This window comes from Cloeon dipterum, chromosome 4, assembly GCF_949628265.1.
Source record: "Cloeon dipterum chromosome 4, ieCloDipt1.1, whole genome shotgun sequence".
Classification (NCBI taxonomy): Eukaryota; Metazoa; Arthropoda; class Insecta; order Ephemeroptera; family Baetidae; genus Cloeon; species Cloeon dipterum.
This window is the reverse complement of record NC_088789.1, coordinates 19,602,183-19,626,238: the sequence shown is the minus strand read 5'-3', so window position 1 is coordinate 19,626,238 and position 24,056 is coordinate 19,602,183. Positions and strand designations below refer to the sequence as shown.

Below are 24,056 nucleotides of genomic sequence, written 5' to 3'. Positions count from 1 at the left end.
GCTGAAAACCATCAAAATCGTTTGCAAAAAGGATGAACCAAAAAGCAAACTAACCAAATTGAGTTGAAACGTAAATTTTTCTACATTTAAATTTTCATGTGGTGTCTTGATTGCAAATTTTTTTAAACCTTTAATTTTGTTGGTTTTGCAATCAATACTAGATGGCAATGGTTAAGTTTAAATCTGACCAATAAATTTTGTGCTACAAAAATTATTTCAAATTTAAAAGTAAATTTACTACATATTCACTGATTTTTTCATCCCGTTGAGCTATGGAAAAGTTTTGGACCAAAATTTCCAAACATTCCATAAAGCAGATTTAATAAAAAAATACCCCTCCCTTTGCAAAAAGCATGTGTGGAAAGTGAACAGTGATTAGATACGTTTCTACTGTGGCTCAGCGCGGCGAGAGATTTTACACCCTGTAATTAATCGTTTTGCCAGCACTGTTCGCCAATTCTGTCCAAAATTGTTATGTGATTATATATTTCCAATTATGTTATGTATCTATCACAAGGCAGAATAAACCAGAATATAATACTCCAGTAATGTTTAAAATGTGAATTTTTCATCCATACAACTGACTCAAATTTCAAACCCTGAAAATAATTAATTCAATACCAAATTTCAGCGCGTGTGTGAATGTGATTTAGCATAATAGGCCGTGTACGACTCGAGTAACTTTTGATTGGCCGACGCTTCAGAAACTTGATCGCTTTGTACGTTGTGTATTTGTTCACTTTTTTACTACCATTAATATGATTCGGTAAAATAAATAAAATTAAATAATTCCTCATGTTAACTAAAAAATTAAGCTTTATAATTTTTAGTCAGCCCAAATAAGCTTACTATGATCTAGCTTACCTATTTCCATACAGCCAATTGAATGAGCTCACATGAGAGAGTTAAGAGCGCAGTATGAAAGTTTGCTTTTCATTCAAAATACCCCCGTCAAATGACCTCCGTGAGTTATCAGATCGGCTGAAATTGCATAAGCACGCGACACACAAAAACAATTATACAACCAGCGCCTGGCCATCATGCAGAACGACACTGACCGCGGAAATCGACCGAGAAAATGAGACACAGACCCACTCCTGCCGCCGCTGCCGCCGCTTAGGAGTATTTCCCAACAATTAGGGTGCTATTATAAAAAGACAAACGGGCCGAGCGTCCGCAGAGTTTGCTTGAACGTCGACCAAGAATGAGCACAAGTGCCGGTGTCCCTCTCGTAGTGTTTGTTGCGGCGGTCTGGGCGGCGGCCCACGCGGCCCACCTAGCGCCGATGATGCTGCTGCCCCCGGGGGCCCACATCAACCAGCTGCTGCCGGTGCTGGACGGGCCGCTGGTGCAGGTGGACGCAGAGCCGGCGCCCTCCACCTACCAAGTGTACCACAACGGCGACGGCGTCAGCTACAGTCACGTGGTCAGCGGCCCGGCGGCCGCGGCCTCTGGCGGCCACTTCTCGGCGCAGCCGGCTGCCTTGGGCACGTACTTCAACTTCGGACGCGGCTACGGCGGCGGCCACGGCCTCGCTGACGGCTACCAGCAGCACGGCAACCTGTACGCGGCGCACGGTGGCGGCAGCGGAGGCGAGTTCAAGAAGGGCGGCGGCGGTCAGCACCACGCTGAACACTACAATGCTGGGGGCTCAAAGGGCGCCAAGGGGCACAAGGGCAGCAGTGGCTTCCACAAGGGCCAGAGTGGCAAGTTCGACAAGGGCGGACAGAGTGGACACTTTGAAGAGGACGGTGCCAACAAGAAGGGACAATTTGAGGAAAAGGCGTACTACGCAGGTAAGACTCTTCCGACTGTTCCCTCACCAAAATTATGTTTGTAAAATTAAAGGTAATTGAGCCAGACTTTATTTTCTAAGTGGATATTTAGAGAAAAAATAATGAAAACTAGTCTATGGATGAAACATTATTTGTCAGAAAATAATTGTTAAATAAAATATTCATTTATTTGTTTCAAAATCAGGAAAATAAGAAATAGATTGATTTTTAAACTTAGTCTGTATCATCAAAATGAGCATTTTAAGTTAAAAAGATTGTATACTTAATAAACAGAAGCCTATATTAGTACAATATTGGCTTTCAGTTCGAGGAGAGATATGCTCGATTTTCACTAATTTGGGGCTTTTTTAGTTAATCCACTCGCTGCTTTCTATTTTACTTTTCCCTGTTTCTCTCAAGCCGAGAGTATTAATCTCTAAAAATAACCCATACATAGCAGAAAATTATTTATATAAACTTAAAAAATAATGATTTGCCATCATAACTGAGCCAGAAATAAGAAGATAAGTTAATGGGCCAACAAAACTAAATTGATTTAAAGCTGGAATTGCCGGGCTAGGTCGGTTTTTTTTATTGCAGATTGCATTAAGAGTTAAAACTTAGCGAGGGTTAAATATGAGGACCAAAAGTAGAAGCATTTCGGACTTAAAGATACTTTTAATTCAAATTAATTGACAGCTTCTTTTCATCGAGAAAAAAAATCGAGATTTATTTTAAAGTAAATAATGATGCTTCTATTTTTGTGTTTCAACACATTTCCACTTATTTTCAGATTTGAAATTGGATCGTCACAATATTTATGCTATTTTGGAGGATAAAATTGAGGACATTGCAAATGAAATGAGAACCCATGACTCAGTTAAAATCCTAAAATTTTAAAATTGTATTTAGGACACGTTAAAAGCCGCATGCATGTAATTAATTTCTTTCAAAATCTGTGATAAATAAAAATGATCCTTTCACCATAGGTGGAGATTCTGGCAGCAAAGGCGAGCAGGGCTCCTCCCACGGCTCAAAGGGCTACCACAAGAAGGGCTCGAGCACCAAGGGCTTCCACAACACGTACCACAAGGACGAGTACAAGAAGGAGCACAAGTTCTACGACGAGGAGCACAAGGAGGGTTTCAACAAGAAGCACGGAGCCGAGGAGGAGCACTTCCAGGAGGCAAAAGGTGGACATGAGAAGGGTGGCCACCACGCAAGCGGCCACCAGCAGGCCAACCACGGTAAAAAGGGCCAGTTCGCCAAGGGCCACCACCACAACGACGAGAGCGGCCACAAGGGCGAGCACGGCCACGAGGAGTACAGCGGCCATCACGACGAGTTCGGCAAGAAGGGCGGCCAGAGCGGCCACAGCAGCTCTGGATATGAGCACGAGGACGGCGGCTACGGAGGCTTCGTAGGCGGACACTAAATTCGTCATTAGTAATTTTGTACATATATTATTATTTAAATCATTTTTAAATTTGTTTGTTCCTGTTCGTCTCCAGTCAACTAAGCGATTTAATTGTTAATTTGCTCGGCATTTTTGCCATTTTTGTTTTGCCTTGTTAGTGCTGCCTTTGTTTTGTGATTTAAAATATGAAATAAAATAATTTCACCATGCACACCAATATAATATTTTTAATCTCCATCTTATATATGAATATTAAAAAAATTTCTTCTATTGTGTATTGTAAAATTCATTTTCAATCACAGCATAAACTGAAGGTAAATATTTTATATTATGAAGTCATGCACATAATATTCATCAAAGCGGCATTTACCAAAAAAAATAGAAACTAATTAGAAACTAATTTTCCTTTTTCAAAGAAAAAAATTAAAATTAATCACACTAACGTGTCCTCTGTTTCACGAAAATACCCCCCCCCACCCTTAAGTAATTTTTTACATTCTTGCAATGGCAACTGAAATTGTTAGTACATACATATCTATTCAATAAAAATGTTAGCAGCAATTTTGGGCTTCATTCCGGAATCCGGATCCTATAATGATATAAACACGCGTCAACCTTTCTCCGCCTGTCTCACTCTGCTCTTCTTCCAGGTTCAAATCGTTTAGTGAGTTACAGAATTTGCTTTTTCCTAATACGCTTGTTTTACCTCTAACAAATTCATTTTATTTATAATAAAATACCAATTAATTAAAATAATAATAAAAAACAGCTTTTTCTCAGTATAAGCGTTTAATTTATTAGATATAAATATAATTATAGAAACATATTCATTAATTGGGTTTTTCTAATAATCGTTAGCCTTGTATTTTTTGTTCCCTCAGCTCAAAGCAGAGCCGCCAACCTCCGGGTTTCGACTGGAGATGTCCGGTTTTCGGTCCTAAAATTTAACAGGCTTATGGAAAATCTCCGGTGTTTAGTTGTTCGGTTGTCTGGCACCCCTAGCTAAAAGTTGTTGGATATAATGCGAGTTTCCTATTTGCCTATTTCCTTCATTTTTGATTCTCATCAATCCAATTTGTTATCTCGTTGGCCAATTGCGAGGCGATCCTAGCAGAGCTATGAACTTTTCGCGCCTTTCCTACCGTTGCGCGGCTGCGCGTGAAACGTGAAAACATTGACGTCATTTTCTTTTAAGCGCCTCTTGTTCTCGCGGTACGCCTTCGCCGTTGCTTATTATTATTGCTTTCGCCCCGACCCCTGATTGTTGTCGTTGACTTGGCCTCGCATCTCCCTTTTTTTTACTTTTCACAACAAGCTAAACATTTACACTCTAGTGCACAGTGGATTATTATTTGTTATGAGCTGTAAACAAAGTGGATAATTATCTATTCAAACCGAGACGCAAGAAAACTCGGGAAAAATGACGACGGCTCTGTATTTAGAGCATTATTTGGACAGTAAGTTCTCTCATGTTTAACCTATCATTTATTGCTTAGAAGATAATCAAAAAATATATTTATGATTAAAACGACATGATACACGACTATAATGATCTAACAACAGGTTTAGAGCACCTGCCCATAGAGCTGCAGAGAAACTTCACCTTACTCAGGGATTTAGACGCTAGAGCCCAGAATTTAATGCAGACCATTGACAAATATGCGACCGAGTATTTGGAAGGACTTGCCTACCCCACAAACAAATCAAGCAGCATGAGCAGTGACAAAAAGAAAGAACTCATCTCCAACATCCAGAAAATGTTCAACAAATCGAAAGAGTATGGAGATGACAAAGTTCAGCTGGCAATCCAAACTTATGAGCTAGTATGCTTCGTTTTGTCCTCTATTTTGTTGATATTAAACATATTTGTTATTAGGTGGACAAGCACATCCGAAGACTGGACAACGATTTGGCCCGATTTGAGGCGGAAATTCAGGAGAAAGCAGCCGCTAGCAGCTCGCGGTCTGTGGAAGAAACGCCTGGAAATAAAAGTAAAAGTAGGCATATTAAAGGAAAATGGAAGATATCCACTCAAGTAATTTCTTGTTTTAACTCAGCAGAGAGAAAATTTGCTGGATTCGCTCTACTGATAGTCTGTTTTATTTCCACAACTGTGTTTTTATTTGGTAAAAACCAGAAAATTTCCGTTATTTCGAGAAGATGGGGGTTTTCTGTATTTTTATTTACATTCTTAGATGATTGCCAAACATTTTCAAGGCCTAATCTCAAGATGTGGAACCTTTAATTAATGAAGCTAAATTATTTGTTCGTGTACTCCCTGAACAAGGAAAATACTCATTTAAACCTTAAAAAAGGTAACTAATAACGTATTTGAACCAAAATTAAAGTGATTAATATTTGTAATTGGATTATTTAAAATATGGTAATACTGGTTACAAATTCTTCAGCTGGAAAAATATTACTTATTGCAATGATTAACATGTGATAACCCTTAAAATATTATAAAAATGGGGGTTTTTCACCAGGAAAAAACCGAAACTAGTCTAGAAATGTTCTAACTAAACTATTTATAAGTAATTTGTCATTCAAACAAATACTATATTACAAAAAAATTCTGTAATTTTATCTTTCTATTTTCCTGCACTTCGGCTAATCCCTGGACAATGGATTTTGACACACTTTTAATTTTTTTTTGCAGATCGGAGTAAGAAGACAAAAGAAAAGGACAAGAAGCGATCCCGTGACAGCTCTGAAGACGAGTCTGTTGCTGCCAAAACCAAGAAGAAGCAAAAGCGGGGCGGCAGCAAAGCCCAAACAGCCAAAGCCGCTGAGGTGGCCATTGCGGCGCCGCTCACACATCCTTCTGATGTGCTGGACATGCCTGTGGACCCCAACGAGCCGACATATTGCTTGTGTCATCAAGTGTCCTATGGGGAGATGATTGCGTGCGAGGTCCCAGACGTAAGAGCCCCATTCCATTACCTGCTCTCTCTGGACCCTTGTAACTTATTTAAAATTCCCGTTTCAGTGCCCCATTGAGTGGTTCCACTTTGCTTGCGTCAATCTCACGACAAAGCCAAAAGGCAAGTGGTACTGTCCCAAGTGCTTGGAGGAGAGGAAGAAAAAGTGAACCAGCTGCATCCAACCAGCGATGTGAAGCAATATTAACTTATTTATTTCTAAACGCCGCGTCAAAACCCAGGGGTTTAGTTTTGATAAATGAACGAAAAAGGGAAGACCGGGCTATGCATATTCTGCAATTTGATTGACTTCATCAAACAGAATGAAACGAAGATTAATAAATTACGATCATTTTGATCTTGACATTTGAATCTTAATTTGATTCGCTATCACATCTTGAGGATTCAGAATAGGGCTAGGAATATAAGACGGTTCATATTTTTTTTGCATCTGATTTCCTATTTGGCATTAAATGAGCACTAATTCTGCATGTTAAAGATATTCCAGATTCTCGAACCATCTTATAGAGCCTAAAACCGTCTGAATCGCTCTTTAACTCGCATTATAATAAGATACACTGCAAATGGGTTACATTTCTGATATTATATTTTCTATCTTACGAAATCCAATTGTAAAGATGATGTTTACCGATTTTCAATTTATTTTGGCACCTGTTAATTCTTTAAAAGAAAAATTCGGTACCGTATTTAAAATCTTTGAGTTGCTTTTATTGTTCATTGTAAAATAAACTTGAATTTTTAGAAAATTTATTACCTTGTATCTGTTAGGATAAATTAATTACTAATATTTTGTCACGTATTAACACGATCATAATATCACTATTTAACTGTGAAAATGATGATTTTTTAGTCAAGTTCAATAAAATAATTGGAAGATAAACTGAATAGTTGATTTTAAGGGACTAAAATTTTAATGGTCTCGTCAAGTCAGTTTTAGGGTTGTTCAGAATTAAAGCTAATTAGCATGGGCTGTATAATTTCCTTGAGTCTTAATATTTCATTAAACTCATGTTCATATTCACAATATTAATAATCAAATAGTTAAATATTATCAGAATTCTTCTATAAAACCATTTGAATTTGTCAAATCACCAAAAAATGCAAAGGCAATCACCTAAAACGTGACCTTGACCACTCAACTCTATTTAGGAATATATAAAATGCTGAAACATTCTTATCTAGAAGTCATGAAAAAACGAGGACTCTCAGATGAATAACTTTATTTTTCCCAACGTTCAAGAATACAATAGACATTCATTACTTCTTCTCAATAAAATAAAATTGTTTAGCTTAAAAGTTGTGAACAGAGTTTATACTTTTAAACCAATACTATACGCATGAATATGGACATAAAATTAAGCCAATAGGCCGCATGAAATTTGAATTCCCGTCTTCTTGGAAAAAATCATTGACAAACGTCTCCGTTCGCGAGGGTCACTTTTTGGAACGATGAAGTAACATTCATCTCGTCATCTGCAAATTTAACATCTAAAACTCCATTGATAATAAAAATAGATCGTTTACCTGAGAGACTGTCGTCTGACGAGAGTTCTTTGGGAGTAAACCGACATCCCTTTGCTACGAAGTGATTCAGTTTACCGACACTGGCCAAAATGAATCCAAGGAATGGCGGTGAGGGCTTCAATGGCCGAGACAAATACTCAGGATGGAACTGGGTCGCCACGTAGTACGGATGACCTTCCAACTCCAGGATTTCCATACGCTCGCCATCGATATCCCTTCCTGCGTTCAAATAGGAAAATTGAAACTCATGCAGGAGTAAGAGCAATTTAAAGTAACGCACCGACAAACTTCATTCCAGCCTTTTCAATTTCTTCAATATACTTTGGGTTCACTTCATATCTATGGCGATGTCTCTCGTCTATAGAATCCACATTGCCATAGAGTTGTCCTGAAAAGTTATTTAATGTTTTGTTAAATTTTAAATTTTCCTTTAAATTTAATCTTTAATTTATACTGTAAGTAGTTTTAAGCTCCAAATTTGTACTTTTCAATACTAAAAATATATGTTCTTCGACCATTTAAAATTAACCTGTTAGCCTCCAATATTTCAAAATCGCACTTTTAGTATATTTCTAGCAGTTTTTGGAAAAAAATCCAAAACTATCTATTGATAAAGACATTAATAAAATTGTTCTTGCTATTAAACAGGGTTGCAAAAAACCCGAATTTTTTAAAAAAGCAGTGGTAAAAAGCGTTTTTCCCCATCTTAACCAATTTCTTGCAGGCAATGATTGCAACTCAGTTTTCAATAATTTTCTTATTATTTGCTCATGACCTCGACTAGAAAAATTGTCAGAGAGAAATTGAGGCGGCAAAATGGCAATTTAAATTAACAAATCTGCAAAGTAGAGGAAATTTTGACCAACTTTAAAAAAAAGATTATTAACAATTAATACTCACTCAACACAGATTTTTCCGTGCAAAAGTTGGTTTGGCGCCTTCCCAGCCGCATGGTTCCACCCATTTGCCCCGGATTGTGCTCCGGCATGTCGATCACCACAGGGTATGGGGTTTCAGGGTCAATTTCGGTCGAGTTCGCGCCCTCCCAGTTGAGGACATTTCGCGTGAACTCGATTGTGGCCACCTGCAGACCAAGGCAAATGCCGAGGAAAGGCTTTTGCGTGTGTCGGCACCACAGACACGCTTGGATTTTCCCTTCAATTCCGCGCTTGCCAAAGCCGCCTGGCACAATAACACCACTGGGGGGAGGAGAGAACAATGTAATATTAATCAGCTATTGAGAGATGCTAAACTCACTTGCTCTTGCACAACTGTTGCCAAGCTTCGTGATACAAAACAGGGTCTTTGAACTTTGTTTCTTCTTCTAGATTTGCAGCTTCGATATACTATTTAAAATTCACCATACAAACTTTAATCTCTAAACGACAAGATATCATTACCTTTAATTTGAGCCTGTATCCTGCCGCTATGGCCGAATGTTGAAGTGCTTTAGTTACAGACGCGTAGGAGTCTTCCAATTTTGTGTATTTGCCGACCAGGGCAATGTGGACTTCCTTTTGCAGGTTGTCATTTCTGAAAGAATTGATAGTTAAATTAAATTTCTCAGCAGCAAAAAGAGTCTTGCCTTTCAGCTAAATCCCTCCACTTCTGCATGAATTTCCGCGGCCGAGGCATTTCAATATTGAGATCCAGTCTTTCGTTGAAGAACTCCACAATACCCTGATTTTCTATCAAAATCGGCACGTGATATATAGATGGACAGTCATGGATGCAGATAACCTACACAAATTCGAAATGAACGCCATCAATCACAGACTGTCATATCGACAAACCTGTTCTGCAGGAACATGGCAGAAGTTTGAGATTTTCTCCTTGACTGACTGGCCGATTGGCATTTCGCTGCGGCACACAATCAGGTCAGGCGAGAGGCCAAGGCCTCGAAGCTCTCTCACGCTGGATTGAGTGGGCTTCGTCTTGCTCTCTCCGGTCGAACGCGGCTGCGGCACCAGGGACACGTGCACGCAGCAGAAGTTGTTGCGTTTCACTCTAAACTGGAATTGGCGGAACGCCTCTACAAAGGGCATGCCCTCAATGTCTCCGATGGTTCCACCCAATTCGATGAGACAAACCTGAGAAAAATTCAAATCATTTAATTTTAATTTTGACCAAGATGCTCTTTAAATATTAAAATGAAGCTGAAATGAAAATTTTATTCGCAAGGGAATTTGTGGAATAGACTTAAGATTTAAAATATCTATTAATAGAATGATCATTTTATCCAAGATGGACACAAAATTGTGCAGAGATAAATTACATAACAAAATAATAAAATTTCATTAACTTGTTTTGATACTGGCTGTACAATCTTGAAAATTCTTATTTCATTTTTGAGATTTAGCATCTTAAAATATATGAAAACGTGAACTTCATACGCAAAGCCTGATAATACGTAAAAACGCCTCGTTGAAAAAAAAATAATAGCAATCTCTTAATTCACAGCAAAATGCTTTGGAATTCTGCGGAGAAACCTGATATTATCATGTAAAAACTATTCTGCCAGTTTTTTATTTCATGAAACAAACACCGCAATTTATAAATGTTATCTTTTAGTTGCTGTGTAGTCTTTTTTCCTCATTAAATTCAACGACCAACGACTATTTTTGAACTTTGCACTGCGCAGTGAAAAATAAATAAAGAAATACAACTATTGATAGAAAACAATCACAGCTTGTGTCCTTGCTGAGCAAATACCAACCTCGGGCTCTTTGTTGGTTTCGCAGACAGAGTGTTTTGCAACTCGTTCCACCCATTCCTGAATTGCATCCGTGATGTGAGGCACGACTAAATTAAATAAACGATTTGATATTGTTCAATAATTCAATCTGCCATGCCCAAAATTTTACCTTGAACTGTTTTCCCCAGGTAGTCACCCTTCCGCTCTTTATTAATAACACTTTGGTAGATCTTCCCAGTCGTGATGTTGTTGTCCCTGTGGAGCGTTATGTCGAGGAAACGCTCGTAATTTCCCAGGTCGAGATCTACTTCTCCTCCATCGTCCAGGACGTACACCTCGCCTGAAAATTTACAAATTTAGAAACTCTTTTCGAAAAACCTGTTTTGATTGCAACAACCGTGTTCGTAAGGTGAAAAGGTGCCTGCGTCGATGTTGATGTAGGGATCGATCTTGATGGACGTTACGTGAATGCCGCAGTTTTTGAGAATCGTGCCAAAGGAGCTGGTGATGACCCCTTTGCCCACACCGCTTATCACGCCGCCAGTCACAAGGATGTACTTCATTTTCTTGTTTAGGTGCCGGATTAGCAAGTTCTGCGGTCAATCAGAAAATATTCACCCCGAACGCAATTGCTGGCACTGGCAAAGCGAAAAAGCGACTGCAACTCGGCCTCGAAGCTGCTCAAACCTCAATCGGCGCCAAATGTGCACACACTGCACACACGCGACTCGCGAAGGATGCGGTGGTGGTTCAAGCGCTAATGATTGGTGCTCAACAGCATAAACTAATAACACGCTTCTACGTTGTGACTATTGACACGAACAGCAGACACCAGACTTACGCAGGCTTTAGTCGAGAAAAAATGCCGCAGCTGCATTAGATGTTAACCTGTTGTTTAGCTTGCAACACTCGTTAATTAACAAAAATTACTCCAAGTCCTGGCCAAAAGCATGGCCCGATTTCTTAATATGAGTGATGGATTGGACACAAGCATGCGCATTGAACGATTTTAGCTGATCTGAAGCATGAAAGGAATGAACTTTCTGTAACATTCTTCATAAACCCTAACCGCGCACATTTAAAAACCAACTCAAAGTGCTCTTAATAGTCGAGCGAATAGCAATAAAACGATCTTTGCCAATCAAATTAATGGCACAATGACCTTATTTTGTAGTACCAAACTCATTCGTCTCCTCCTCTGCGTAAGCCCCGCCTCTACCCCCTACACATCAGCTGTTGAGTGCGTTTAATGCCTGTTGAACGAAATTCACGAACGAAAATTACGTGTAAATAACAAGTAACTAACAAGCTGACGAAATTTGAGCACGCAAGCTTCTGCTCTCATGAGTCTCATGCTCTCATTTAATTTTATTTTCAAATTTGAGCTTTGATTTTTCACTTTATCCGCCTCCTTTAAATTCACTTTTGTGAGAGGTGCAGCAGTCGCATCAGAAAGTGGGTCGGTCCATCTTGTTTGTATGTCAGCTGGGTTGGCAGCGGGATCCGCGAGCAGCGTGGTCGTGGTAGCGGTAGCACGGGCAATGCGCTGGGTTGGCGTTCGCACGACCGCGACAGTCGCTGCCAGCAGTTCGTAAGAGCCCGTCGTGGTTTTCTACGAGAGTGCTCACAGTGAAAAATTAGTCATATTCCTCATGTCTAGCGAGTTCGGGCCACGCAAATTTTACTCTCTGCCCGAAAATTACAAGGGAGGCGAGTCCCGACAAAAAAAGTGCCATGACACGACCAAGTTGATGCAGTACATCGACCACAATGTCATCGGGAAAGACACGATCTTCAGCGGACCCTTCGGAGGGCGAAAGGGTAAGGACGCATTAAATAATTGATCTAATTAACGTTAATATATCAACTAAAGACTAGAAATCGAGTCATGCTTACGAAGTAGGGCTGGAACTTCTATCCTTCTATGATTATAACTTAAAGTTAACTTCATGTATGATAATCTACATAAACTGATTTAAAATCTGCTGATGAGTAGATGAAGACAAGCTGCCTGGAATAAATCAGAAATAGTTTCATAAACCTTTGGAATGTTCGTTAGAACTGTTTGCATGGCTTCAGTATCCGCCCACATGATTTTGCCGTAATGTGTGTGGTAATTTCTCATCGCCTCGTGTGTTTTTAACCAATACAACCTGTTTGTTTCCACCCTGCACCTGCGGGTTGAAACGATTCATCATTTAGATTGAAAAAAATACCCTGTTATATTATTATGAATAATAATTAAATATATAAGAAATTTTAATTGATTCAAGTAGATATTATTACACCTTGAATTTCGTAATATTTTGCCAGCTAGATTTTCTATCAATGATATTGGATATTGATTATTGATTTTGAAGTTATCATGCAATATTACTCTTGATTGAAATTAAAAATTTGTGGCATACGTGGCATATATTTTAATTCAGAACTTTAAAAAACTCAAAAAAATATGTAGGAAATAAAGATAAAAATCAATTGAAACGTCGCATTGTAAACTTTGTTTTTCAAGCCTAATTGTAACGGAATTATTAAAATTTAAGAAATTAAAACAATTCAACTACCAAAATGCATTTCCAATGGCTCTGTGTGCTTCATTATTCATTACTTAAGGTCATATTTTTATAATTTTAGTATCAATCGATGCTAAGTCCATATAATATTAAATTTTCTCTTCTACCTAAGAAGCCACTCGATGGACGTTCCATAATGGAAATAAAACATAAAACCCGTACGACCCGGACAATGTGTTTCCTCCCGAGTCCCTAGAGCGTCAATTTTTTTTCCGACTAGCTTCAGCTTAACATCTGAAGCACTATTTCATATTAAAATATATAATGAGTACAGAACTTCATATTTACACTGGATAAAATTATTATTTAATTATTAATTTTTTACTTTAATTTCGTCCTGAAATTTGAAGTTTTACCTAACTTTTTATATTGCAATGATGTAGTGATTTTTATCCTTCGTTATTCGTTAATAATGGGGCTTTTAGTGAAAAAATTGACTGTTTTATGGGGCGGCACTTTTTAACTACCAAGAAAAATTTTTCGACGTAGAAGTAAGAAAAATAGGCATCAATTGCGTGGTAATCAAAAGTTCAGCTTAATTTGCACAATTTTTGAAAGCACGCGTAAGCTTTTTCTTGTATGAGAGAGAGGATTTTTTTCTTTTCTATTTGTTTTATGACATTTGTTAGGACTCCGGTCAAATGTTTGTGGATCCCGATAACAGATAATCATTATAGCTAGCGGCGCTTTTAAGAGGTTTTTCATATTTTCTATCGAGTCTATTCAAAATAATACAAATAATTACTTTTCGACGAAAAAAGGCGGTTCTTTCAACTCGATGTAAATATTTTTTTCATTCCACTGACTCAGCAAACCGAGAGGAATTTTAAAATCGAATTACGGCACAAGAAGTGCGCTGCGGTGCATATTCGCAGCGAGAATATATTGTCATTTGTGCTAAAGCGCGTCGTCGAGAATAAATGTCAACAATCGAAAGCAAGTGCTGGCTGGCACGCGCTCAATGCTATTCGTGAAAATTGACTTCCCTTTTCACTCGAGTTTCGCACGCGGCAGATAGAAGAAGAAGTGATTCACTGTTCACTGGCGATTGCGGAATTTTCCACCACACGCAGCTCGCCACGCAGACTGTGAAGTCGGTGTGAAGAAAGACGGCAGCAGTATACAAATAATAATTATTAAATTGCATAATGTAGGAAATGGTGTGAATACTTCGATCCATCGATCCGGACGAACAGGTTGCTTGCGCCGAGAAAAACGCAAATCGAATCAATAATAACTGGCGGAAAAATGCATTGCGAATGTGTGTTTCTATGTGCTGTGCAGTGAGTTGCATTAATGGTTTATAGGCGCAACACGCCAGATAAGTCGAGCTGTCGAGGCGTGCATCGCTTTTTTATATTCTCTTATTCCATCTCGTTCGTTCCCTTGCGAGTGCTTTTCAAGGCCGCTCCTTCGCACTCGTCCCTCGTGCGTGCTCTATATTTTATTTTTAGGGCCGTGCAGCTTTGTTTTTGGGACAAAACAAAGCACTAATTTTAGACATGGGTTAACGGGTTGTCAGGAAGACATCAAGCGGTTCCATTTGATTCCTCAGGCCTCAAATTACGTTAGTGGAGTTTGTCTCAATTTAAATCTTTGGCAAAATTCTAAAATAAATTAGATTCTTCGGCATTCTTCTTGACTTTTCTATTAACCTAGGATCAATTTGGATCGATGAAGAGTTCATTTTTTATTATTTTCAGAGATGCGTCTTAATTCACATTTTTTTTAAAATTATTTTGAGCTATAATTTTTACGACTATTTAGAATTAATGTTTTGTTCCTGAGGAGAACTCACTGCTCACTGTCTGTTTTGAAGGCGCAAAATCATTTCGGAGTTCGTATTCCCATACTGTTAGGAATTTTAAATATTTCTATTCTCTGTTATTTAATTTGAGTAAAAATGAAAATATCACAGAAATATTTTTTTAAATTTTTTTGCGGAATTTTTTAATGTTGATATAGAGCAGCTTTATATTTTGCTGTCTACAATGTGCAAAAATCAAATTTGGAATAATAACAGTTAAATATACTAATTTACATTAATAAGCGTGCAAATTTTGGAGCGAATTTTATCAGAAATTTTAAGAGCATACTGGGATTTTTTAGCTCTTTTCCAATGGCCAATTTGCAGATATTATATAAGGTAAAAGGTACGGACCATTTTTCAGATTTGTACGGTTCATAAACAGTTTAACCGACAATGTCTTTAGATCAAAACCTCCATATTTCTTGTTAATTTAGCATTTTTCCAAATTTTTTATCTTTGATTCCTCAAGAGGATCCTTGTTAATTAAAAAAATCTTGTATTTTAATTTATTCCTTTGCAGTTTCTGACAGTAGTATAACTTTAAAATGCATCTTAGGGCTTCCAGAAAACGCTGCTAGTTGCTATTTTGGCTGGCTGCATGTTTGTATTTTATTTCTAAAAGGAAAGATTTTAAAAACAACTCAATCAATTATAAGAGCTGCTGCGGCTGCGTTGGAAAAACCTATTTTCGTTGCCATACAATTTCGTCAAGCCGAACGAGGTCAAGGAAATTCATGGCATTCGAATTGTCTGCGTTTGTGCTGCAGAATTATTCCGGTTCCGACCTCTGCTAAATAAGCCGATTACCCATTGAAATAATAGCTCTAAACGCCGCCATAATTGACCTTAAGCGACAAGGCTAAGAGTGATGATGCTGCGACGAGGAATTTTTTTGCAGCTGTCGAAACGTCAAAATGCTTTTCTCCGTTTGCAATGCCGAAACAGCCCGCGTGCCGACCAGCTGCGTGGCAATCAGAGCATGAACCTCGGAGCGAGACAGACATTTTCCACGCAAAGCAGCGTGCGAAACGAGAAAAATGAGAATAATTTCAAGCTATGCATGGTGCCCCTGGGCGTTTAAGCAAATTAGAAATAAATTACGGCCGAAGCCGTAAATAATTTTCAGCGTCCACCTCAGGGACGAGGCAATTATTTATGTGCATATAGCCCTAATGAAGTGTGTAATTTGCGTGTGTTTGCTCTGTTTCAGTGGTGTACTGCGACTACACAGCCTCCGGACGCTCGCTCAGCTTCATCGAACAGTTCATCTTGCGCGAGGTTCTGCCGTGCTACGGCAACACCCACACGACGACCTCTACCACCTCGCTGCAGTCCACTCTCTTCAGGTGCGACCATCAGCGGCATTGAACTCCTTTTGCTCGCATCTGATAGAAGTCATGGCCCGCGCGCGCGAGGCATCATTGGCAGACAATAAACGCTTGCTTGCTTGTCACGAGACTGACACGACCCGTTTTTAATGAGTGTTGTCGAACTGAAACTCAATCCGAATGTCTGTTATGTCTGCAAGAGGCCCTTTGTTGTTTAATTAAATGCTTCTTTATCGGAATAATTGAATTCAAGGTCTAGGCCTATTGATTTCTGCCCTTTATTTTATGATACAACGCCTTTGTTTTCATTAAGAGACAAAACAAATGGCTGGAGATGCCAGTTGCCATATCAGCAGCTCGAGCTATATTTGATTATTTGCAGACAGCTGTGATGATGTATTGATTGCTCATTGCCAGCTTTCTGTCCTTAATGAATCCGTCCCTTTCTTGCAAGGCGTGTTTCTCAATATCTAATATAGGATTTTAAGTGGCTGAAATCATCAAATCGTTGGTTGCACTGGGTAGAAATAATATTATAAATATTATTAACTTATTCAATAAAGCCCACATCCTCATTCCACATGATAAGGCATCACGGAACCTTGACAGAGGGACTCTCGAGATAAAAATGATAAATAATGCGGCTGTGGTGTCTGAATAAACACACCACCCTTTTGAATAAACTCAATTTGCCTCATTGATATTTCAGTGTTGCCACTCGATTTGCCCTTCAAATAGCTAAAAAAAATAAACTTCGGCAGAAATAGTGATATTTGTGCAGCAAGTAAAATATATTTTTCAAAGTTTCACCCTCAATTAAATTTGCGAGATCGTGTTTTTATGAAATTCTCATAAAACGTCTTTTTGAATTAAAATGAAATTTTTAATGCCCAAACCCCATTTTTTGGAGTAACACATTAAAATAACGCGATGCTGAAAAAAGTTACTAGAAATTATTATTCATTAGCTATTTTGGATTCATAAATTTCGCTATCGTAGATCTTGGTCTTATGATTTAAAGTGGATTTTGATATCGGGCATCAATCTGAGTTGATTTCTATACAATTAGCAATTGCTCAAAATGTTAGGTTGTCCGAATAATATCCTTAACAATATGTGCAATACTAAGATCAGGACTAATCAAGACAAAGTAACTGTTACATTTTACTAAATTTGTCGAAAAGTAAAAGGTTAGTCACTGAATATTTGCTTGATTTCGGATCCATATTCGTCGCGCGCAAATTAAGAGGTGCATTTAACTCTCGTGGAAATAATTCACGATTCCGAGTAAGGATAAAGTGCTCGCCGCTTGATTAGCATGCAAACTTTGGAGTCGTTGTCCTTAGAAATTTGAAAGGCACCTGCAGAAATTTGTTTTAGCTCTTCTAAATTAAATAATATCTGATTTAATATAGAAAAAATATTTACACCACTGCTTTTTGTTTTAAACACTGCTCTATTTTGCAGACACGAGGCGCGAGACATTTTCCGCAACGCAGTTAATGCCTCTGAGCATGACGCAGTGATTTTCGCTGGCAACGGCTGCACCGGCGCCGTCCACAAGCTCATCCACGCACTGAACCTTCTGGAGCCGCCGATCGTCTTTGTCGGCCCGTGCGAACACCATTCAAACCTGCTGCCATGGCGCGAGATCGGCGCAAAAATCATCCGGATCCCGGAGACGAAGGACGGATTTTTGGATTTAGACAACCTCAAATGCCAGCTGGAGGCGCACTCATCGCTCAATCAGCAAATGATCGGCTGCTTTTCGGCGGCGTCCAATATCACCGGCATCTTGGCGGACGACGTCGCCACCACGCTCCTGCTCCACCAGTTCGGAGCTCTTGCCTTTTGGGACTACGCCACCGCAGGTGCGAATGAAAAGTCGCTATATGAAAATGTTCAAAGCAGGATTAGATTGAAGGGCAGATAAAACGATTTTCAAAATTTACATATCTTTTTACAGCAATTTTTGGAATAGTTGGAAACAGGAATCTCACTTTAGCTCGTTTGGAAAATCTTAGAAACATTTTTGTATCGCTGGTTTTTATAGATCGAGTATATTTTCGCAAAAATGTAAGACTAAAAATTATCCTAAAATTAAAATAACCTATACAGAGCATTTTATCAAGAGGTCTCTATTTAAATGTGTTTTTTGTCCCATTTTTCATCAGTCAAATTTTTGACCATTGCAAAATTGTTGCGTAAGTGACGTATTTTTTATAAATTATGTTTTTATTTTGATAGCAACTTTTCGAAAGATTTACTGACAGTATTTTCTGTCGCTAAAATTTTTTATTAAAACTTTAATTTTGGCTTTCTATCGCTTAACTTTTAACTGAAATAATATTTTAGATTTATATAAATATAACCTATTTGTCACCAACATTTCAATTTACGCGTCACGTTTACGCGTGGTGTTTAGAGATAATTTCTATGAAAATTTGTAGTGTTCAGCAGAAACCTGACTGTTTGTGTTTTGTGTGTGGAAAAAAATCACCTGTGGCAATAGCTGGGCTGATAAAACTGCAAACTCTGTTTCAAGGTGTTAATTTTCGTCCTTTTTTTCAGCGCCTTATGTGAAAATTGACATGAACCCTCTTCTACACGGAGCTGGAGAGAGCTCAGTATACAAAGATGCCGTGTTCTTCTCAGTACACAAATTTGTCGGCGGAGTACAAACGCCTGGTAATGACAGAGCATAATATTGCTGAATTGAGGGTTTCAAATTTTGATTTTTTTAGGAGTGCTTATTGCAAAAAAGGCGCTTTTCAAAAACAGCACTCCCAATGGCTGCGGAGGAGGCTCGGTGTTCTTTGTGTCCAGAGACGACCACAAATATTTAAAAGTAAGTAATTTTAAAATTTTAAATATGCTACCAATAATATATACTGATTTACAGGACATAGAATTAAGGGAAGAAGGAGGCACAGCTGCCATCGTAGAATCGGTTCGAGCAGGTCTAGCGATGCAGCTAAAAGAAAGCGTTGGAATACAGGCCATTATGTCAAGAGAGGAGCAGATTGTCAAGTATGTTTGATTTCAGTACAAATTACTACTAAATACTAATTAAAATTAATCAGGAACGTCCTGGCTCACATAAAAACCGTCCCCGAGCTTCTTCTTTTGGGGCCATTAAACCACTCGTGCAAGCAACGCCTTGCAGTGTTTTCTTTCATGGTTCGCCATCCAAGAGGGACTTTTTTGCACCACAATTTCGTTTGCACCATTCTTAATGATGTATTTGGAATCCAAGCACGTGGCGGCTGTGCCTGCGCAGGACCTTATGCCCAAGATTTGCTGGGCATAAACGAGAATCTCGCCAAAGAATATGAAGACATACTCTTAGAGGATGGGTAAGTTATCATTTTTTCCTTTCAATGATGCTTCTTGAATAGGGTTCAGCAATTTTACGCCACTGAATTAAAAAAATGGGGTTTTAGCATATTTACTTAATTTTAGATTCTAATATTTTGAGCTGGATTAAAGGATTTTTAAGGATAATAATTTTGAAATATTTATGATTCACTCCACAAACACGTGTTTTCGGAAATTGTTGAAAAATCCGCTAAAATGTTTGCGATGCAGTTTTTTTTTAAATGTGAGTCTTAAATTTCTTCTACATTTCAGCCGCTTGGATAGAACTCATCTGAGAAGACACGAAGAGCATTCAAACTTTGAAATGCTGCGTCCAGGATTTTCTCGAATCAGTCTTCCGTACTTTATGAGTGATGAAGAAGTGGCCTTTGTCCTGGAAGCCTTGAAGATGGTAGCATTAGAGGGTTGGAAGCTCTTGCCGCAGTACATTCTCAATCCTGAGACTGGCGAGTGGCGACACAGGTCCAATTTGGTGTTCAAAGACCGCCGCTGGCTGGGCAGCATTAACTACGCTGGTGGTAAAATGAATTTCAATGACTCCAAGACGACCAACGCAGCTTCAACTGTGCCTGAGAATTATGCTCTTGTACTTCAAACTGCTAGAAATATTTTCAGCAAGGCCAGGAAGGCAAGTGTTGTTTTTCTTATGACTACAACTATTTTTTGCAGTAGAAGCTGTTTTAACCACACTCAAAAACCGTTCAAAAGCGTATAAATCTGCTTAAAAGTAAATAAAAAAGTGTATAATCAATAAATTTTTCTCAATTTGAATTTTTAGTTGAATTTTCACACCAAAATTTAATTTTTATCAGTGTTAGAGTTTAATAGTGTTCACTAGTGAAAGACATATTTGTTAATTTTTGTCATAATTTAATGTCAGTTCTTATTTCTTTGGGGGCTAAAACATAAAAATAATTAAAAGAACACACACACAAAATACTTTGTCCACATCCTCAAATTTAAATCTGTTTGGAACATTTGGTGAGATTATTTAATCATAAATTACTTTTTTAGATGGCCCAGAGGTACACAATAGCAGATCAAACAGTGTTGTTTGACGAACACGCCGAGCAGCTGAGATGGTTCATGTTGCCGTGCGAGGCGCAGGACTTGCAGCTAGGCCACTCGCAGAAGGTTAAGCACCTAGTGCCATTCAACCCCGTAAATTACGAAGGATCTCGGTCTAGTCCCATTCCTCCACCAAGAATAATAGAGCCGCAAGACTCAGTCGAAAGCAACGGTAGTGGCAGCGGCGTGGTCTTCGACTTGGGCGGCAGTGTTGACCCGACCAATTTGACCCTGAACAACAGACTGTTGAACATTGATCAAAACCACAGCTTCAACAACAACTGCTCCTCGCTGGACTCGTCGTGCGCTAGCCCGTTACCCTCCTACCTGCTGCAAAGCCAACGCAGCTGCTGCAGTCAGACCGATCTGCAGGACTTTGGCGGCGCTGACGACAACTCGGACGCGCACATGCGCAGCACCGAGGACATCCAGACATATGTCCAGGAGATGACGAACGAAATCACTAAGGAAATCCAATTTGAAATCCGCGAGGTGATCTCACAGGTCCAGGACGTGCTGCACGACTCCGAGTCGAGCGAGTGTCTCCCCGAATTCAGGCCCAGGGCAGGTTCCCTGTCGCTCAAATCGGCCGAAGACGTGGCCGAGTACCTGGTGGAAGCGTCCCACAAGCTCGCGTCTGAAATGAAATCAGAACTGCGAGAGGTGGTCAGTGCCGTTGATCTCCTCATAGCGGAAGAGACAGGGGAGATGAAGAAGTCTAATTCCCAGTCACTCAACTCGCTGAATAATTGCATCAAGCCTGAGTCACCCCTCTTGAGAATGAGGAAACCCAGGACTTTCAGCTCCCCAGCCCCTCGCAGCCCTTTGTGCAACTCTCCAACTATAATTGATGACTGTAAGTTTTGCTTGTAGTTTTCTATAATTTCATTAGGATTTAAAAAAGAAAATCTTTTCTAAATTTTTCTTTTCTAAATAAACATGCGAGTTTGGTCTTTTCTGGAAGACTTGCTAATATTACCAAAGGCTGTGAAATCTAGATGATTACAGTATTTCTGAGCTTTTAATTGTTGCGGGACAATCTAATGAGCACAAATCATGCAACAGACTACACTAAATTTATCCTAGGACAGAAATTTCGGCTTCTGTTAATTTAATTTTCAGTCTATTTTGCCCCCTCAGAATTTAATGATTAAGGTCTAAATTTGTAGGTTTTGAGCCCAGTTGTGACACAAATCCTCTTTTAAATGGGCCTGCAGTTGCGACCAACCAGGCAGAAGCAAACAGTTCCGAGGATGCGACGTCTGACAGCGCTGAATCATCGAATCAAGCGTTTGACCCGACCGCCACCTCCTGCATGCTGGCCTCGTACAGAAAGCCCTCGATCGTGGGCAAAGGGCGCTGGTTTTGCCCCCCAAAACAAATTTGGAAACCAACTGTTGAGGTAATCAATTTCATTATATTCGTTTTCCATTATTATGCTAATTTAATAACTTTAACAGGCCATTCGTGAGTTTGGAATGATCAAGCAAGGGGACAAAGTGCTCGTTTGTCTCTCTGGAGGGAAGGATTCGCTCAGTCTGCTGCACACAATCCATCAATACCAGTTTTACGCCCGCTCGAAGAATATGGATTTTGAGTTTGGAGCTGTCACTGTCGATCCACAGACCTCCTCTTATGACCCGAGACCACTGATCCCTTACCTTGAGTCGCTGGGCGTTCCGTACTTTTACGAGGAGCAGAGTAATAATTCGTAACACTGAAAAATATAAATAATCATGGAAATTGTTTAAAGGAATCTTGGACAAAGCCACCGACCTGAAGGAAAAAGATGCGTGCAAGTCAATCTGCAGCTTTTGTAGCAGAATGAAGCGAGGCCGCATCTACGCAGCAGCAAGAAGGGAGGGCTACAACGTATTAGCCTTGGGACAGCACTTGGACGATTTGAGTGAAAGCTTTTTGATGTCTGCCTTCCACAACGGACGCTTGAGAACCATGAAGGCCCATTACAACGTGAAGTAAGTTAGTAACCTAAAACTGCAATATAGAAACTAAAACGTCTTTTCAATGCAGAGAGAAAGATTTGAGGGTGATTCGTCCATTTGTGTTTGTGAGGGAGAAGAATCTGCGACAGTTTGCCGAAAGTAAAAATCTGCCCGTCATCAAAGAAAATTGTCCAGCTTGTTTTGAAGCACCAAAGGTATGACTGCAATTCAGTTTAAATTGTCGCAACTAATTAAATTTTTCTAGGAGAGGCACAGAACAAAGCAGCTGCTTGCCCAACAGGAAATTCTATTTCCCCGTCTCATATGGAGCTTGAGGTCAGCAATGATGCCGCTGATGAGTGTTCATCACACTGGTATTGAGAGTAAGATGTTTTCTAGGTCCCTGAAGAAAACATTTAGTGTCAGCACAGATAGTGTTGACTCTGAAGACGAGACAAGCTGAAAATTAACTGCGGCTAGCTGAATGATTCAATTTTTACAATTTCTATTCCACACTGCCTTTTCTTTTTGTAATAGCATTTTTATACCTTGATTTAACTATTATTATAATGAATACACTACGCAAGTGCAACCTTAAAGCATGTTTTTATCTCTTTATTTCTCCCTATGTCTTAATTAAAATTAAATAAATGAGGTGAATCGAAAGTGAAATCTATTTGCTCAGATTTTGAGCATATATGATGAGAGACTGATATGGATAAATTGTAAATTAAGAATGATGTGAGGATGTTTCAGATGATGCAAAATCTAAGATAAACTCCATCACTAGGTGACGCAGACTTAAAGCTCCAGGACTGATTATGTCCAGCAATAAAGTCTCGCATTTATCTCTATGAATATGAATGCGAGCAAGCGGCTGTGGGGCTTCAGAGTATTGATCAAAGGCTTGCAGATTTGCAAACTCCGTGAAACACAATTTTCTTAGGAGACAATTGTAATTAAATGAACTCGTATAATTTGGCATGACTATTAAAACTTGCAGTCACATCTTCAACAAAAATCACCAAAATCTTCCTCAAAGTTATTTCTTTGCAGGTAACGTAATTTAGGGAGATTTTCTCTTAAGTTTGGAACCACTCCTTTTGTCTTACTGCAGTACTTTTGGCTTTAGGTTTCCCAAGCGCCTAAAGCAATTCACTTCAGATGGAATCGTAAATTGTAAAATCCCAAAGTGTTTTGCTGCTCATATTTAACACACCAGCTCCTCTAGATCTGGAGTTATTTGCGCAATTTGAATAATCATCTGAATCTGAAATCAAAATACAACATTTTCAGCACCAAATATTGAAGTCAAAATAGTTTTTACCCATTTTTTCAGGTATTGATGCATCACTTGCATCAGTTATTGAATTGGACAGTACGAAAGATGTATTATAATAATGGTGTAAAATCGGTGATCCTAACTCCAAGGGAGCAGTTGCAACGCAGCGAGTTCATCAGCACGAGCATTTCTTCATCTCATCGATTTCATCATGTTTGGTCAATTTTGTACATGATGTTGTCATTATTTTGGTTCTCCAAAAACCTTTCTCAACAATTATTAGCTGTAAAATGCGAATTTTCAGGAGTATCAAATTTTTGT

The 24,056-nt window shown here is 39.0% G+C and overlaps 4 protein-coding genes across 7 annotated transcripts; 3 read left to right on the top strand and 1 right to left on the bottom strand.

The window, feature by feature from the left end:
- Positions 1 to 901: 901 nt before the first annotated feature.
- LOC135944233 (uncharacterized) lies at positions 902 to 3,408 on the top strand. The gene is made up of 2 exons (XM_065491047.1): positions 902 to 1,796; positions 2,765 to 3,408. Exons 1-2 carry the CDS (start codon positions 1,205 to 1,207, stop codon positions 3,208 to 3,210), a joined length of 1,038 nt encoding a protein of 345 aa, XP_065347119.1. The 5' UTR covers positions 902 to 1,204; the 3' UTR covers positions 3,211 to 3,408.
- Positions 3,409 to 4,408: 1,000 nt separating this feature from the next.
- Positions 4,409 to 6,880, top strand: Ing5 (inhibitor of growth protein 5). Of its 3 annotated transcripts, none has more exons than XM_065489545.1 (5): positions 4,409 to 4,649; positions 4,762 to 5,015; positions 5,069 to 5,189; positions 5,852 to 6,114; positions 6,182 to 6,880. In XM_065489545.1, the coding sequence occupies exons 1-5, from the start codon at positions 4,613 to 4,615 to the stop codon at positions 6,281 to 6,283; spliced, it is 777 nt and encodes a 258-aa protein (XP_065345617.1). In that variant the 5' UTR covers positions 4,409 to 4,612; the 3' UTR covers positions 6,284 to 6,880. The 3 variants fall into 3 exon arrangements, with proteins under 3 accessions (XP_065345617.1, XP_065345616.1, XP_065345615.1); XM_065489544.1 differs by having other exon boundaries at positions 4,756 to 5,015; positions 5,069 to 5,183; XM_065489543.1 differs by having other exon boundaries at positions 4,410 to 4,649; positions 4,756 to 5,015.
- A 457-nt stretch (positions 6,881 to 7,337) lies between these two features.
- Positions 7,338 to 11,258, bottom strand: CTPsyn (CTP synthase). Its single transcript, XM_065489539.1, has 11 exons — positions 10,751 to 11,258; positions 10,523 to 10,693; positions 10,375 to 10,460; positions 9,452 to 9,748; positions 9,244 to 9,398; positions 9,059 to 9,191; positions 8,916 to 9,004; positions 8,559 to 8,857; positions 7,939 to 8,046; positions 7,659 to 7,877; positions 7,338 to 7,607 (listed from the first exon to the last, which is right to left on the bottom strand). Exons 1-11 carry the CDS (start codon positions 10,914 to 10,916, stop codon positions 7,540 to 7,542), a joined length of 1,791 nt encoding a protein of 596 aa, XP_065345611.1. The 5' UTR covers positions 10,917 to 11,258; the 3' UTR covers positions 7,338 to 7,539.
- Positions 11,259 to 11,614: 356 nt separating this feature from the next.
- On the top strand, positions 11,615 to 23,052 carry LOC135943120 (uncharacterized). 2 transcript variants are annotated; one of them, XM_065489531.1, is made up of 15 exons: positions 11,615 to 11,944; positions 12,014 to 12,174; positions 15,947 to 16,082; positions 17,532 to 17,935; positions 18,636 to 18,752; positions 18,809 to 18,912; positions 18,967 to 19,094; positions 19,148 to 19,420; positions 19,695 to 20,070; positions 20,457 to 21,366; positions 21,680 to 21,912; positions 21,971 to 22,211; positions 22,264 to 22,486; positions 22,542 to 22,668; positions 22,719 to 23,052. In XM_065489531.1, the coding sequence occupies exons 1-15, from the start codon at positions 11,832 to 11,834 to the stop codon at positions 22,914 to 22,916; spliced, it is 3,744 nt and encodes a 1,247-aa protein (XP_065345603.1). In that variant the 5' UTR covers positions 11,615 to 11,831; the 3' UTR covers positions 22,917 to 23,052. The 2 variants fall into 2 exon arrangements, with proteins under 2 accessions (XP_065345603.1, XP_065345604.1); XM_065489532.1 differs by having other exon boundaries at positions 11,617 to 11,944; positions 21,728 to 21,912.
- The last annotated feature ends 1,004 nt before the right edge of the window (positions 23,053 to 24,056 follow it).